The 14,935-nt window shown below is 40.3% G+C and overlaps 1 protein-coding gene across 8 annotated transcripts in view; it reads right to left on the bottom strand.

The window, feature by feature from the left end:
* Window positions 1-14,935, bottom strand: part of LOC117019515 (zinc finger protein 75D) — a 60,695-nt gene that overhangs the window by 44,368 nt on the left and 1,392 nt on the right. For 4 of the 8 annotated variants that reach the window (XM_033101309.1, XM_033101306.1, XM_033101304.1 and 1 more), the window contains exons 2-7: window positions 14,821-14,925; window positions 14,202-14,717; window positions 12,839-13,037; window positions 12,065-12,156; window positions 11,653-11,779; window positions 10,490-10,581 (exon numbers count right to left, since the gene is read on the bottom strand). In XM_033101309.1, coding sequence (XP_032957200.1) covers window positions 10,490-10,581; window positions 11,653-11,779; window positions 12,065-12,156; window positions 12,839-13,037; window positions 14,202-14,606 — 915 coding nt within the window. In that variant the 5' untranslated portion in view covers window positions 14,607-14,717; window positions 14,821-14,925. Of the gene's footprint in view, window positions 1-3,310; window positions 8,146-8,323; window positions 8,500-10,075; window positions 10,203-10,489; window positions 10,582-11,652; window positions 11,780-12,064; window positions 12,157-12,838; window positions 13,038-14,201; window positions 14,718-14,820; window positions 14,926-14,935 lie in introns of those variants that run through there. The other 4 variants (XM_033101301.1, XM_033101307.1, XM_033101303.1 and 1 more) reach the window with 4 other exon arrangements.

Genomic DNA, 14,935 nt, shown 5'->3' with positions numbered 1-14,935 from the left:
AATAAAATTCTAATGTTTTTAGTATTCAGTTACACATTATTTCAATAAAAAAAAAATCCAAAGCCAATGAAGTAGGTAAATAAGGATACTTTTAGATCCTGGGGAAACACTCTATATTAATGTTGGAGATCAATTATTGTTATTATTTTGTTATTCACTGGCTTCCAGGAAACCAACAATTAACTGCTGCCATTGTACTCTTAATGAGTGAATCACTCTGGGGCTCATTAAAAGTGCACCAGTTGATCATGTAGTTGTAACTCCTTAATAAGTTGCTCTGGGGACCACTCCAGACATCTAGAGTCCTTACTGGACCACCCTCATGATGAGTCATTTGGGTTGCCTGTTCTCATAATTGAATATGTCCTGAGGAGGAGACCAAAAGGGTCCTCTTACAAAGTGATATTGAAAAGTTGTCAATCAAGTTCTGGTTGCCCTGAGGCAGCTCCCATGTTCTCAATTAACTTTGCCTGCTATGGGAGAGAGGGCCTCTGTTGGGTGGGAATTCTTTCTCAAGATGGTTTAGGGCAAAATTTCAAGAACTGTTTATATCTTATAAACTGAACTATTGTTATCATGTCTGAGATTTGCTTTAAAATGCTCTAAAACAAACAACCCTCCCAAAACAAACAAAATAAAAACAAAAAATTGGAGGGGATAAATGAAAAAATTAGCAAAATGTTGATAACTATTGAAGCCTATATAGAAGCCCGTCAAATTATTCTTTCTACTTTTATGTATGTTTGACAATTTCCATAATGAAAACTTAAAAATAAGTATATATAAAGGGATTGTTCATCTCCTACATATATTATTTTAAACCAGTTATTGCTCTATGTGTTATAATTTTGTCAGTTACAGTGAACAGAAACCCCACTTCACACTAGCTTAAACCATAAAAGGAAATGTATAGATCCATGTAGCTAAAAAGTCCAGGGCAGTTCTAGGTGTCAGGTGATGCTTCACTCTACAACTCAATGGTGTCACCAAAGATTGAAATTTATCACTCTGCTCTGCCTTCTATGCCATTGGTTTCATCCTAAGGCTCACACTTCTCCTAGTTTCAAGAAGATTGTCAATAGCTACTGGGTTATATGTATCATTCAGCAAGAGCTGAATTTGTTCTAGCATTTCCAACAAAAGTCCTGGCAGGACCAGCTTAAGGTCATATGCCTAACACTGAGCCAAATTCTAACCAAGGGGATAGACTCCTCCTCTTATTAACTTAGTTTAGGTCACATTCTACACTCCTAGAAGCCAGGGTCCAAAATCTCACTGATCTCCAAATAGAATCAGGGTTGTTGGGAGGGAAGAAAGGGAAAATGGATGCTAAGAGGCAGTCAACAAATATCTGCCACACTTCCCACCTGTAAAGTTTCCAATAGATTAGAATAGTGAGCACAGAATGATATCTTCTAAAACCGTGATATAGGTGTGAAGCTGTGGTCAGAGATCAGAGAACAGGGTAATCTGCAGAGGTAAAAGATTACATTAATGAAAGGACAAGAAGTACCTGGGATGGGAATGGTGATGAGGAATTCCATGAGGTAAGCATTTTATACACACACACACACACACACACACATACACACACACATATATATACACATATATATGTATATATTATATGTATGTATATATATGTACACAAAAAAAGACATTATAAGAAAACTATAAACCAATATCTCATGAACATAGATTTAAAAATCCTCAACAAAATATTAACAAATTAAATCCAACAATGTATAATAAAAATTATACAGTGGAATTTATTCCAGTATTGAACCAGCAAGGCTGATTCAATACTCAAAAATAAATTAATGTGATCCATCATATCAACAGGCTAAAGAAAAATCACAATTATATGAGTAGATACAGAAAAAGCATTTGAGAAGATCTAACACCCATTCATGATTTAAAAAACAAAAACAAGAAAACCTCTCAATAAGCTAGGAATAGAGGGGAATTTCCTCAACTTAATAATAATAAAAAAAAAATCTACACAAACCCTACAATTAATATAATACTTAATTGTGAGAAACCAGACGCTTTCCCGTTAAGCTCAGGAACAAGGCAAGAATGTCCCCTCTCACTACTCCTCTTAAACATCGTACTGGAAGCACTAGATAATGCAAGAAGACAAAAACAAAAATAAAAAGTATATGGAACAAGAAAGAAGAAATACAACTGTCTTTGTTCACAAACAACATGACCATCTATGTAAAAAAAAAACCCAGAGAACCAACAGAAAACTCCTGGGATTAATAAAGCATTTGTAGCAAAGTGGCAGTTTACAAGGTTAGTATACAAACATCAACCACTTTCCTATATACCAGCAATGAACAATTGGAATTTGAAATTAAAAACATAATGCAATTTAAATTAGCACCAAAAATAAAGTACTTAGGTATAATTTAACAAAATATGTACAAGATCTTATGAAGAAAACTACAAGATAAAAGAAATCAAAGAGCTAAATAAATGTAGAGACATTCCATGTTCATGGATAGGAAAACTCAATGTTGTCAAGATGGCAGTTCTTCCTAACTTGATCTATAGATTGAATGGAATCCCAGTAAAAATCCCAGAAAATTATCTAATGGATATTGACAAACTGATTTTAAAATATACATGGACAGTCAAAAGACCCAAAATAGCCAACACAATATTGAAGGAGAAAACCAAAGTTGAAAGACTGACATCGATTTACTCTAAAGCTACATTAATCAAGACAGTGTGGTATTGGTGAAAAAAATAGACCTATAGAATAGACCTATAGATCAATGGAACAGAATACAGAGCCCACAAACAGACCACATAAATATGGTCAACTGATTGTTGACAAAGGAGCAAAGACAATAAAATGGAGAAAAGATAGTGTTTTCAACAACTAGATGCTAGAACAACTGGACATCAACATGCAAAAAAAAAAAGTCTAGATAGATTTTACACCCTTCAAAACAATTAATCTCAAATGGATCCTATATCTAAATGTAAACCACAAAACAATAAAACTTCTATCAGGTAATATAGGAAAAAACTTAGATTACCTTGGGTTTGGTGATAATTTTTTTGATACAACACTAAAGGCACAATCCATGAAAGAAATAATTGATAAGCTGGACTTCATTAAAATTAAAATTTTCTGCTCTGCAAAAGACACTATCAAAAGAATGAGAAGAGCAAAAGACTAGGAGAAAATATTTGCAAAATACGTATCTGATAAAGGACTGTTACACAAATCATGCAAAGAACACTTAAAATGCAACAGTAAGAAAATGAATGACTTGATTTAAAAATGGGCAAAATATCTAAACAGACACCTAACCAGAGAAGGTACACAGATACATTTGCATATAAAAAGATGCTCTACGTCCTGTCATTAGGTAATTGCAAATTAAACAGATGAGATACCACTATACAATTATCAGAATGGTGAAAATCCAGTAACGCTGACAAGGATGTGGAGCAACAGGAACTCTCATTCATTGCTGATAGGAATGCAAAATTGAAGTTATTCTCCTGTAAATCTCAGACCCCTTTGATCCTGAGAAAGGTTATCTGAAGGACCATTTCCAGGTCCCAGATTGTGTACAGGGACTAGAAATGATTTTGGAGGGCAGACCACCCTGGTGAACTCCAAGGAGTTATCCAGAGGAAAAGTGGAGTTCATCCTGAGAATAAGAAGACGCTGCAAAGGGATTCCTGGCCCATGGGGAAACAGGCAAGAGGTTAACATTTAATTGAGGGTGATGGTACTTTCTGTTCAGTGGTTTATGAGTCATGGACAAATGCTTAGTGTGAAAATTATGATGTTGGAAATATATCCATTGGTTGGAAAAATTTAACAATAAGTAGCTAAGTTTTCCCTTACAAGTGCAGTGTATCCAAATAGTATAAAGCTTAATTTTTTGTGTTAGTGTTAAAGATTGTTGCAACTCAGATTCATCATCAAATATGGCAGAAAAGAGAAGTGATTCTGATAGTTTTCCTAAATGTGAAACTCAATGTAAGACAAGATCTTGCTTGCTTAATTCCTCTCATGAGGTAGATGGCGGGGGTGGAAGGTGGGGGGAGACTGCTTCAAGTACAAGCATCAGATATGGGTGAATCATACAGGAGGAAAGCCTTATAGATGCTTGACAGTATCATTGCCCATTGGAGAAGTCAGACATGAAAGAAACTCTATACTTATATCGAGTTTGGTACATGCTTCAAATGGTGCTCTGGCCTTGCTCCCCACTGAACCCACACAAGGAACTATAATAGTGACAAATGTGGAAAAGATTCAGTTAACAATATGCTTGTGTACTTGTTTGGAAAGAACCCAGGAAGAGTGTGGGTAAAGCTTCAACATTTCTTACTTGAGGGACCTTCAGAGACTGCATACAAGAGAGAACCCACACAAAAAATTTGAGAGTTGCAGCAAAGAATCCACTCTAAACAGTAAAGGCAAAGCCCTTGAAAAAAAAACAGGTAGCCTGGTACAAGAGTGGAACCACAGAAAGTGCTCAGTAAGCACTTGTCAGTGGAGTGATTCAGTGAGTGCTTAAAAAAATCCTTTATGAAGTTTAAATCTTTTATTATCCCAACTGTCCAGTTGGATATAAAAGACTGCTTAGCATCCTTCCTCTCAAGCTCTCCAGGGGAATGAAACTGTTCTCATTGTTCCAAAAACTGATCAAAACCCTAGTTTGTTTTAGATTTATTCCAAGCTCTCCTCCTGCTGTGCCCCTCCAGTTAAAAGATAGCTGAGGTTCTCAAGGTCAGCTTGAGGTTCCAGGGTGTACTTAATGGCTGGGAGACCTCTGATCTGGGATGGTCCCAGCATTGTGGCCACAGAGACCTGTGCAGAGAAGGGGTTGAGGATTTGGGGGCTAGCCTGGGTCAATGATACAGCACTCAGAAACAACCTTGGAGCGATTGTAAGACTGTTATCTGAAAAAACTAAAATAAAGGACCTCCTAGTTTGTCCTAGAAATCTTCTGGTTATGGAGGACACATTTGTGAGAACTCTAATACTAGAGTTGTCTGGAGACTAGACAAAGAATTGTGTCTCCAATATCATTTTCAAAACAAGCCTCAATAGATTTTGATTTTATGGTTTTTTTTTTTTTTTTTTTGAGTAATCTATTCTCATCCCTGTGATGAAGCTATAGAAGTTTCTTCTTCCAACTTCCACATGTCCTCCCAAAATTCCAAGCAGAAGTAGTAAGACAATGTGCTGGTGGTTATTGGCTAAGCTTGGACGTTCCCACTGGAGGCTTCTCACTCACCAAATGAAGTATCCTGCTCCTGCTTTCCTGACCAAGATTCTCCTTAACTGTCATCCCTTAATCCAGGAAGAGCAGCCACCTTCCTCTCTACATCTGGAAAATTTGCTTCTGTCCTGTGTCCCATGTTTTTTGAGGCACAACTCACAGAAGGTACTACAAGGGTAGTTACCAAATCATTGCTTGAAGTCTATTGTACTCACATGAGGAATAAAAGGCAACCCCTACCCTCTTCTGAGCCCATGGATCAAAAATCACACCTTGTGTTTGTGCGGCAGTGGAGCACAAGGACACAGAGAACAAGAGGAATAAGGTCACAAAGGGAGGAGAAAAGGTTGCCTTGTCCACTTGAACTCCCCTGGATTTATTCCCTGGTAAGCAACCAGTCTTTCTTTAATATCACCTACAGTCTTGTAAGCTCCTAAGTGTTCCCATCAGTGTTACACCAGTTCAGGGGAGGATCTAGAGGAATCTAGACTTCTAGGGCCAAAGGCCAAGTGGAACGAAAAAAAAAAACCATTCTGAAGCTCTAGTAGAATAGCCACCTCTATTACGGCAGACTAGGTTATACTGCAGAAACACAAAGCACCAACATCTCAGTGGTTAAACGCAACAATTTATTTCTCATTCCCACAAAGTCCATTATATGTCTGGCCAGAACAGCTAACCTGACATGTGAGGACTCAGCATTCCACACTGGTTTGATGTTGTGGTTCTTCTTAATATTAAGTCTCAGTCTTATTTTACCATCAGACTGGCTCTTATACTAATTTTTGCTCCAAAAGACACATTAGAGCTGATTGTTCGGCTTGGTCTTATTTTCAGGAAAACATGGTAGAAACACATCTGAGTCACTGTTACAGATAAAGGATGAGTTATATAAGAAAAATCACAGCCTAGAGAGATTTTCAGCAGTATATCAAACTTATCACCTAACGCTACTGCTAAATGGTCGGCTGGAGCAAATACACCGATAGATCCTGTCTGTTTAATAGTTTACCTACAGTCTTGTACGTCAACCAACATGGATGTGGATTCGCCAACTTTTGCTGACTACTCAGCATCAGTTCCCAAAACTTTCCTTTGGAAACTTAGTCTCCTGCTGACTGGATTCCCAGGTGAGCATGCTCAGTGAACCAAGGATCCTGCCTGCAGCACACACTCCAGTTCCCAAATGTAAAACTCTCTTCTGATTCTTAACAAACAAAACCCCAATGAAAAAGCAAGCAATGAAAAAACTGAGGAGTTAATTCTGAACTTCCCTTAATTTCTTTCAGGCCTTGGGAAAGTGCTACTTTTTATGGCATTTCATCCTATTACCATTGTGAAGAAAGGAAAATCTACTTTGTTACAGCAGAAAATTCTTCTTTATACCTAATACACATTCTGTGGCTAAAAGTTCAAACCTGTTTCCATATGATCTCATTAGAAATGTTTTCATTTTTGTTAGAGCACCCATGAGAGGCATAAGATAGTGCATTATTAGTTATCTGGCAGATACCCTAGTGGTGGAGTAACTATGATTTAGCACAATAAAAATTGCACTAATATGATTCAAAAGCTCAAGTTGCTAAAAAGTTCAAGAAGGAACTCAGATGATATCCAAGAACAAGAAAGACAAAGAAATTCCAATTTGGTTCTTGGAAAATTTTACATTAAAAGTCATTTCTTCCCCATGAGACTAGTGAAATTGGTAAGCCTGCTACCTTGAAATCAATGGAATGCAATAAAACAAGTATATTATTGCTTATGTTATGAAAGACCATGCTACAAATGTTTCTATCATGTGTTTAAGAGTAGCTGGGGAGATCAATGCAAAACCTACACTATTTACCTCTGTGACCACTGAAGACTGATTATCAGATTCATGGCTGCATCTGCTATTTGAAGCTGAATTTGCTATTTTGCCAGGTATAATTCCAAAACCTTTTCCCATTATTCAAAATGTTCTTAGAACATCTCTCTTGCAAAGAAATTCCCTGAAGGTTATAAGTAAAAACAAAAAGTAGTACGTTAGTACATCCCCTGCAGATTCAACCTTGATCCCTTTCTATGAAACATATTTATACCTGAAATTATCCACTGGTGGAAAATTCTTCATACTTCATAACTTTGTATTTTTTTTATAAACTTTAGGATCAAAATCCACTTGGTAAATTTCTTGAGACTGAGGACACTGGACAAACTTCCCTTTACTGGTGGAGTTTCTGGTGTCTAAGAAGGCTTGACCGCCTGCTGAAGTTTCTCCTGCATATACTACAGGAATAAGGCTGCTCACCTGTGTGGGTTCTCCGGTGTTTAATAAGGTGGGAGTTCTGACTGAATTTCTTTCCACATTCATGACATGTAAAGGGCTTCTCTCCAGTGTGAGTTCTTTGGTGTGTGTGGAGATTTGTATTTTGACTGAAGCTTTTCCCACACCATGAGCATTTATATGGTTTTATCCCTTGGTGTGTCGTTAAGTGCTTATTAAGATCTGAACTCCATCTAAACCTCTTATCACACTGTGGACATTTATATGGCTTCTCTTCAGTGTGAATTCTTTGGTGCTTAATAAGGTCAGAGCTAACTCTGAAGCTTTTCCCACATTCCTGGCATTTAAAAGGCTTCTCTCCTGCACGTTCTTTCTTGTGACGAACCATGAGTTTTAGCAGTTCCTGTTTCCAGGTTGAAAGTTTCTTTCTTTTCTTCACTGGAAAATCTCGGGGCCATTTCCCCACCCTGTGCGTATCACTATGATTTTCTTTGCCTGTTGTTTTCTGGGGAACTTTCACTCTGGCCTTTTTTGATATTATGTCTCCTGGTGCTTGTATTTCTAAGTCAGAAAGGCATATTGGCTGATGATTTTCAGTGTTATTTTTGAGATTTAACCCTGTTGGAATGAATGAAAGAATTAGCCACCTGAAGGGTAGAGCAAGAAAACCACAGGAATGGAGAGAAATTTTAAAGATCACTGATTTCTAATAAACAGGTAAGTAGAATCTTAAAATGTAAAGCCTTGCAAAAGTTCCTATCAACGCACATTTCTCCTCTTCCCATGGTGTATTTACCTGCAGGCAGCTCTTGAGGACTGTCCTTGAAATTCAGGGATCCTTGAACCCATGGCTCTTCCCCTTGCTCTAGACAGGAGATCACCTTAGGTTTGGGAAGCACAAATATGGCTGTGAAATGGAAAAACTGAGGTCAAGGAATGAAAACTTCACAGTGGTTCCATAATTCCGGACTACTGCAGAAAGAGCAAAGGACACTTTTACACTGTGTTATTTCAAATAGTTATCATTAGACTCAAATCAGGTATCAGGTTTTCACTGTACTGCATTTGTAGGTACACATACATAGTGGAGACTAAAAAATAAACCTAGCTTGACTAATGGAAAGGGCATGGGAATCTTGAACATGTTCTGCCTCTTCTGCCATCAAGAATGCCCAGTATTTGACCAAGGTGGAACTAAACTCTAGAGGTTGCAGGGAATACAGGCTGGTCCTATTCAATCTTTAGGACTCACCCTGAATAAGACTAGGGCTAGAAGAGCCATTGTGAAGTTCAGTGGGTTCAGTATCATATGCACATGTGATTCCTGTCATAATGAAAGCAATTTTTTATTTAGCACTAGAGCGCTGGACACTGGACTAATAAGCATTGCTACCACTCCTATAGCTCACTAATTCACATCCCATTGGACCAAACAGACCAGAATCACTTTAGTGGACTTTTTCTAAATACAAATTGCCAGGTTTGGGAAGTACCCAGCATTCAGTCTTTCCACAAATATCTATTGAGTGGCTATGGCATGCCAGGCACTCTTTATGAACTATGGATATAGTGGGGAATGAGCCCAAGTCCACCGATCTCACAGAACTTATCTTCTAATGAGACAGTGAGACGATCAAACATCAGTAAACAAATGAAATGTTAGGAAATGGTAAATGTTTTAAAAGAAATTAGAGTAAGAGAGCTTTTAGGATTCTGCTTCTGTGAAGCTATTTGAGATAAGCCAACGTGGAAGGCCTCTCTGAGAAAGTGATATTTGAGCAGACCTAAAGGTGCGAGTTTAGACATGTGGTAGAAAAGTTGCCAAGAAGTGGGAAAGTTGAAATGAGTATGGCAAGTTCAAGAAACAGCAAGACCAGTGTGGATAAGAGCATGAGTGGCAGCAGATTAATACAGGGAGGTGAGGAGATGCCACATCCTGGAGGGTCCTTGGTAAAGAGAAGTTTGGATTTATTCTGAATGTCATGAGACGTCATCAAGAGGCTTTGAAACAGGAAAATATCATGATTTGATCAAGTTTAAAAGGTCTGCACGGAAAGCAGACTGTGGGAGGGCAAGAGTGGTGGCAGGTGGTGTCAATTAGGAAACTTCTGAGGTGGATCCAGTTTGAGATGCCACTGGCTTAGACCAGGATGTTAACGACACAAGAGAATGAGACATGGTTGGACTTAGGCTATCCCGCAAAGATGGAGCCAAGAGAATAGTGATGCATTAGTAGTGGAGTATGATGATAAATGATGACTATGTTCCTTGCTCTGAGCAACTAGGTGAACGGAGTGATGTTTACTGAGATGAGAAGATGTAAGAGCAGGTTTCGGGGAAAGAAATCAAGATTCTATGTAGGATAAGGAATGTGTACTTGGAAAAAGCTCCCAAGTAACCTGGATACAACTTTCCCCCGCATATATCATCTAACTGAGAACCAACCAGCTACTGGAACAGAGACCCTCTTCCAGAGGTGCATTCTCAGTAAGCAGAGAACATGACAGATTACTCAACTTCTATGTAAAGGGAAGGGGAGAATCTTTACCAAGAGAGATGACAGTCTCATAGTTTTTCTGCATGACATCATTGTAGAGGGCCTTCTGACTGGGATCCAGTAACTCCCACTCTTCCTGGGAAAAATATACGGCCACTTCTTCAAACGTCAACAAGCTCTAAAGAACAGAATGGGCTTCAGCTCAGTACTTGCCACTGCAGAAGCAGCCCTGCCATTTGGCCCTTGGACTGCATAGTAGGCCAGGCCCTGAAGGAATTCAGAGCACAATTTTTTGAAAAGAAAGAAGGGAGGAAGGAAGGTGGCAAGGGATCAGCAAACACCCTGAGAGATGTTTAGGTCCCCAGGAGAACACTGGGGCTAATATGCCTCTGAGCACCGGCTGGGCAGTGTGGGTCATGGGCAGCAGGGAAAGGCAGCCCTACTCAGCTCGAAAGCACAGCTCACCTGGGACTCAGGCAAGACGAGCTCGGATGCCACTGTCCAGTCTTTGGTGTTTGTCTGCTCAGGAAAGGCAAGGGTCTGGTGAGCAGGCACAGCTGTGGGTGGAAAAGAGCCATAGGAAATTTCTCTCGCGCCTATGAATATCCTGAGGACATTTCTAAACTATAGAAGATCCTGATTCTTTATTAGAAATGGGACTCCTTTAGAAATATTTAGTACCTAGAAGTGGCTTTCTCAGATCCTACAATCGTACCCTAATTGATTGTTTTCAGTTTTCATGAGTAAACTAATAAAAGGACATTTCATTTTTTTCCTCACATGACATAAATTATTCTCTTCAGAAAAAATTAGAGATGTTTGAAAATGCTGCAGTGTCCAGTGTGCCGGGTAGGGGAAATTGGAACATAAAAATGAAAATGGCAAGCTTAAGAAACGGTAAAAAGACCAATGTGGCTAAAGAAGATGGAACCAAGGCATGAGTGGCAGGAGATGAGAGTAAGGAGGTAAGTCAGGGCCAGATCTTGGAGGGGCATACATGCCTTCTAAGTTGTTTAGAATTTCTTCTGAATGTGTGAGAAGTTATCATAAAGTTTTGAAGGAATGTCATGATCTAATCGGGTTTATAAAAGACTCTGGATGCTTTGTGGAAAACAGACTGTGGGAGGCCAAAGAGGTGGCCAGGGTTCTGATTAGAAAGCTGCTAAGGAGGACCTGGCTAGAGAAGCCTCTGGGTTAGGCCAGAATGTTAATAGCGCAAAAGGATGAGACATGACTGGACTCAGGCTATGCTGCAAAGGTGGACCAAGAGAATAGGGATGCGTTAGTAATCGGGTATGACGGCAAGATCAGATTAAAGGATGACCTAAGTTTTCTGGCTTAAACTATAGGGTAAACAGTGGTGCCATTTATGGGAATGGCAAGATAAAAGAGCAGATTTGGAGGGGAGAGAAGCGGGAAGGATCAAGAATTTTAGGATAAGGAATGAGCATATGCACTTGGAAAAAGATCCCAGGTGACCTGGATACGACTTTTCCCCACATATACTATCCAGTTGAGAACCAACCAGCTACTGGAACAGAAATGCTCTCCCAGAGGTGCATTCTCAGTATGCCGAGAACATAACAGATTATTCAACTTCTATGCAAAGGGAAGGGGAGAATCTTTACCTAGAGAAATGACAGTCTCATAGTTTTTCTGCATGACATCATTGTAGAGGGCCTTCTGACTATGATCCAGTAATTCCCACTCTTCCTGGGAAAAATACACGGCCACTTCTTCAAACGTCAACAGGCTCTAAAGAACAGAATGGGCTTCAGCTCAGTACCTGCCACTGCAAAAGCAGCCCTGCCATTTGGCCCTTGGACTGCATAGTAGGCCAGGCACTGAAGGAATTAAGAGCACATAATTTTTTTAAAACAAGGGAGAAAGGAAGAAGGCAAGGGATGAGCAAACAGCCTCAGAGGTGTCCAGTTCCCCAGGAGAACATCGGGGCTAATATGCCTCTGAGCACCGGCTGGGCAGTGTGGGTCATGGGCAACAGGGAAAGGTAGCCCTACACAGCTCAAAAGCACAGCTCACCTGGGACTCAGGCAAGACGAGCTCGGATGCCACTGTCCAGTCTTTGGTGTTTGTCTGCTCAGGTAAGGCAAGGATCTGGTGAATAGGCAAAGCTGTGGGTAGAAAAGAGCCATAGGAAATATCTTTCACGTCTATGAACATTCTGAGGACATTTCTAAACTACAAAACATCCTGATTCTTTCAGTAGAGATGGAAAAGCTTTACAATGGTGTGTGATGCGTGGATGTAGCCTTGTCACTGATAATAAGAACCAAGTATCTACCAGCCCCTATAACAGGTTCCCGTTTTCATTAGTGAAATTAATAAAAGTCCTCTTTACTTTACTCTGGTGATATAAATTAATGTTATATAAAAATTAAATAGAGCTGACAATGAAATATTCAGGAATCTAAGTGTATAAGAAGAACTGTAGTTTTTAAAAATCATTTGACTTTTTTCCTGGAACACAATGGCTTTCCATTCTACCACTTACAGCCCATTTCGGATCCTAATTCCTTCTGTTTTAGGAAATGAGGTGCCCTCGACTTTCTACTTTTCTAAGGAAGAAGTCATGGTATAATTACCATGGTTCTGTGGTTTAGATATTTCTGTACGTAGGCCAAACTCCACTATCACCCACAGATGGTCTATTCTAAGATCACCTTCATGGGGAGGGGTGTATCATAATTGCTAACATGGCTGTATTTGCAGATCCACAGAGCTGGGCACCCCAAAAATGATCACAGCATTCAGGCTGAGCTCCCAGCAGAAAGAAATGATCATGAAGCTCCTTACCCCTCTCACACACAGGCTCAGTTTCTTTATGAGTATTTCTGCTCAGCTCTTCCTGTACATCCTGGTATTTATTCCAAAATTCTTCATCCTGGGATGTGCCCACTGGCGGCTGGGACTCCGTTGGCGTCAGCCTGAAGCCTGAGGCCTCTGCTGTTTCTTCCAAGAGCACTGCTTCCGTTCCCAGCTCCTGGATAGCAACCTGGAAACAATTTCCATCCTGTTACCATAGAACTTACGTTAGGGTTGGGGGTTGGTGGTAGAGAAGGAAACGCGTAGAGTCCAGGTCGTGGGAAGTGTGAGACACTAAAGGAAATGTCAAAAAGACTTAAAGAGATATTGGGCCACCAATTTTGTACAGTCTATCCTCAAAGTCAGGCAAATTTAGGATAAAAGGAAAAAAGGTGTGGCTACTGCTAACCCTCCAACACAGCAGCCTCCATCCCTCTGCACAGAGCCCAGCTCAGACCACTAGCAGGGTTTGCAGACTGCCTGCTCTCATGCCGCCTTAACAGGCTCTCTCTAGACAAAAACCCGGCCTCGTGTCGTCCAGTTTTTTCAAAAGACTAAGAAACTGAATTTTAAAAGTTGTCCCGTCAACCAGATTGTCCCCATGGCCAGGAAAGGTTTTTATAGAGAATTGGGATGAAATAGAGAAGGAAAGGGGAGGAACGATTCTGGTTCCAACCTCTCTCCAGAGGATTTGACACCAAACATATGGCCCTACCCTGCATTCTTTACAGTAGGCCTGAAGCCAGTTGATGTGCTGCCACCTGCCCAAGGGCATACCCTGGCCCCCACTCACCAGAGCCAACGACCAACCACTAGGGGAGGCTCTTGCCTAGGGGATGAAGGACACTCTCTCTCAGCATCATTCTTCTCTCAGCCACTCTGCTAGGATTTCGAAGTACTTGTTTCCGTTTTCATTCTCCTCCTTTTTCCTCTGCAGTCTTCCCTTGTTGAGTTTCCCTTCCTCTTTACTATCCTCTCATTTGGTCCTACGATTCTACCTTTTTTGGATCTGCCCATTCCTTTCTAACTTCTTGTTGCCCTTTATTTGTTTCTAGGCACTTAAAACACAACTGCTAGGCCAAGCCAGATTGGATTTATTATCCTTCATATACTCTGGTTCCAAAAAGGGCAAAAAGCAATTCTTTCTCTAAGGGCAGGGAAGTCTCTGACATTATCTCTGCAAACTAGGGGATGAACACTGCTGCAGGTCTGCGGTTTCAGGTCCTGCCCTAGATAGCTTAAAGGAATAATAGATCATAGACCTAATTCATCTTATTTCTCAATTAACTGCCCACCCTCCATATATCCACCTTCATTCTATTTCATTGTATGTACTGGGAATCTTTCTTCTCACCCCATTCCTTGTTTGACTGGATTCACTCTGCAAGTGGTCTACTAAGGCCACAGCCTCCTCAATGCTCTGTAGGTGGTGCTTCTTTATCCGATTCTGGGTGTCCCGGGGCAGAATAGTCAGAAACTGCTCTAGCACCAGGAGTTCCAAGATCTGCTCTTTTGAGTGTATCTCTGGCCTCAGCCATAGACGGCATAATTCCTGAAGTTGGTCAACAGCCTCACGAGGTCCAGCTGCTTCACGATAGTGGAAGCTCCGGAAGTGCTGGCGAGAGTTCTCAGAACTAAGACTTTCCATGTGTGCGGTATATTTCTGAGTGGAGCTCTCTGCCACAGGTCCCTTGATGTCCCACAGAGCTCTGATCTGAGGGTTCAAATGCTCAGGCACCTTCAAATCTACCATCATCATTCTGCCTGGACGTTTTCTCCTGTGTTGGACACACCACCAGTATCACCTTTGACAACTGAGGCCCAGTCTGGTCTGAAATAAAATCAATAAAAGTATCTTCTTCCTAAGGCACTGAGGGCAGAAAGAAAGTGCATGTGAATAAGCAAGTCATGTGAATTTTTCTACTTGCTAGTTATGAGAGAAAAATGAACAGAAAACTTTCTGCATTGCCTGCCCTTTAAAATCAACTGCTACACCTTTGTTTCTCTCCTTTTCTTTATATTATTCAGTTGATCTACAGCACAACTCATTGAAGATAAATGTCAATTGATGATTTTGCCTTTATAAGA

Source organism: Rhinolophus ferrumequinum (assembly GCF_004115265.2).
Source record: "Rhinolophus ferrumequinum isolate MPI-CBG mRhiFer1 chromosome 15 unlocalized genomic scaffold, mRhiFer1_v1.p scaffold_54_arrow_ctg1_1, whole genome shotgun sequence".
In the NCBI taxonomy this organism is placed as follows: domain Eukaryota; kingdom Metazoa; phylum Chordata; class Mammalia; order Chiroptera; family Rhinolophidae; genus Rhinolophus; species Rhinolophus ferrumequinum.
The sequence above is the reverse complement of the archived record's forward strand: the minus strand, read 5'-3'. Positions and strand labels throughout refer to the sequence as shown.